At 30.7% G+C, this 1,662-nt stretch overlaps 1 protein-coding gene across 1 annotated transcript in view; it reads right to left on the bottom strand.

The window, feature by feature from the left end:
- The window catches only part of CPNE8 (copine VIII), a 247,662-nt gene that overhangs the window by 77,691 nt on the left and 168,309 nt on the right, over positions 1–1,662 (bottom strand). Inside the window, exon 12 of the mRNA XM_012654995.1 lies at positions 1,032–1,085. Coding sequence (XP_012510449.1) covers positions 1,032–1,085 — 54 coding nt within the window. The remainder of the gene's footprint in view (positions 1–1,031; positions 1,086–1,662) is intronic.

The raw sequence follows: 1,662 nt of genomic DNA, 5'->3' as shown, positions 1-1,662 counted from the left end.
AAAAAAAAAAAAGACAGAATTACCTGCTAGTACTGGTTGTAACCCCAAATGGACTCCTAGCTATTAGAGAGAAAATCATATTTCCTAGCATTCTGAAATTCTCTAAAGACATTATGTGTTATTAAAATCTGCTAGGACTGATTGTTCTTACATTTAAAATTATCTGAAGAAAAGGGACCAAAAAAAAAAAAAATTAACTCCTTTCTATAATCAGTTTACTTCCTTTGAAGAATAGCATGAAAATTATGTTCAAGGACACTGTGTTACTTCCCATTTTAGATAAAAGGAAAGATGAAAGGGAGTTGGAAAATGGTTAAAACTAAAAAACCAAAATTTTGAGCTAAGCTGTAGAAGAAAAGATGAATGTTTTTGTCTTGGTCCTATAATGAAGACATCTAATATTTTAAGTGTCTTGCTTTATAGAAATCTTTAAAAAACACTTGGAGAAAACTTAGATTTTGCTTTTCCCAAGAACGGCTAATCTTAGGAAAACTCTTTTCAGCATATTTTTTCTCAAAAGAGAATGACATTGATTTTTTTATAATTTCAGACACCTACATCTTTGTATCCTCCTGTACTGATTTGGTCCATCATTCCCACAGAGTTGTCAATTTTAAGGCACTATAAATGAGCACTTTCTCATCCCATAAAATTATTCTTAATAGTTAAGTGTAGCCTATAAAGAGTCTAGTATTTCTTATTATCACTTAAATTTTTCATGTCTGCCCGATTCTCTGCACTCTGATTCCACTGAATGAAGAAATCATAACAAAACTTCAGCTTCCCCTGGAAGCCTTACAAGCCCTAGGATAACCTGCAGGAAGCCAAGCCACTACTTCTTATAAGGTATTCTCCATCACAATCACTCTACTAGGAAGTTAATTTTTCTATTACATTCCTTCATATTAAAATCTTAAGTGAAACATTGCTCAGTTTTCAGTTGCTTCTAGTTCGATATATTGTATACATATAAAAATATACTGTTATTTATTAATTTAAATCTTTAATGAATAATGTGAAATTTGACTTACTGTTCCAGAATTAGTATATTTTTTCTTTTTTCCTTTCTTTTTGGGATTCACCACCTTAAAAAACAGATAAAACAATTAAAATGTGTTAGGTTTTATACCGATGTTTTTTTTAATTGTGCAGTTCAGCCTGATGCCTTCACTTCTTATGTATGTATTCATTTAGAAATGCCTTCAGTTGACACTTGGACAGTCATTTGGCCAAAAGTTCTCTGCAAAAGTTAATAGTAACCATCTTTTAAAAAATCTTTTGAAAGTAATATTCTTCTCAACTTTATGCACTGATTAATTTTAACCATCTGCATCTTCTTGACATGATAGAGGCCTTTAATATACAAAGTTCTAAATAAGAATAATTGGCTTGTAAAAAAAATTAAAGGTTGCTAAAGAAAAGTATATTCAAGTGACATTTTTATTAGATTAAATAAACTAATACAGTAAATCACCCAATGTGTGAATATTTAAGGGATCTATTGACCTAGCTATTGCTTTATAATTGTAGTAATTTCCACCAGATACTCGCGCTACTTAATAATTGGCAAAGGTCTGGTTTGTGGACATAAGACTGAATTTTTTTTTTTTTTTTTTTTTTGAGACAGAGTCTCACTCTGTTGCCTGGGCTAGAGTGCTGTGG

This window comes from Propithecus coquereli, unplaced genomic scaffold (assembly GCF_000956105.1).
Source record: "Propithecus coquereli isolate 6110/MARCELLA unplaced genomic scaffold, Pcoq_1.0 Scaffold456, whole genome shotgun sequence".
NCBI classification, from domain to species: Eukaryota; Metazoa; Chordata; class Mammalia; order Primates; family Indriidae; genus Propithecus; species Propithecus coquereli.
This window is presented reverse-complemented; position numbering and strand designations above follow the sequence as displayed.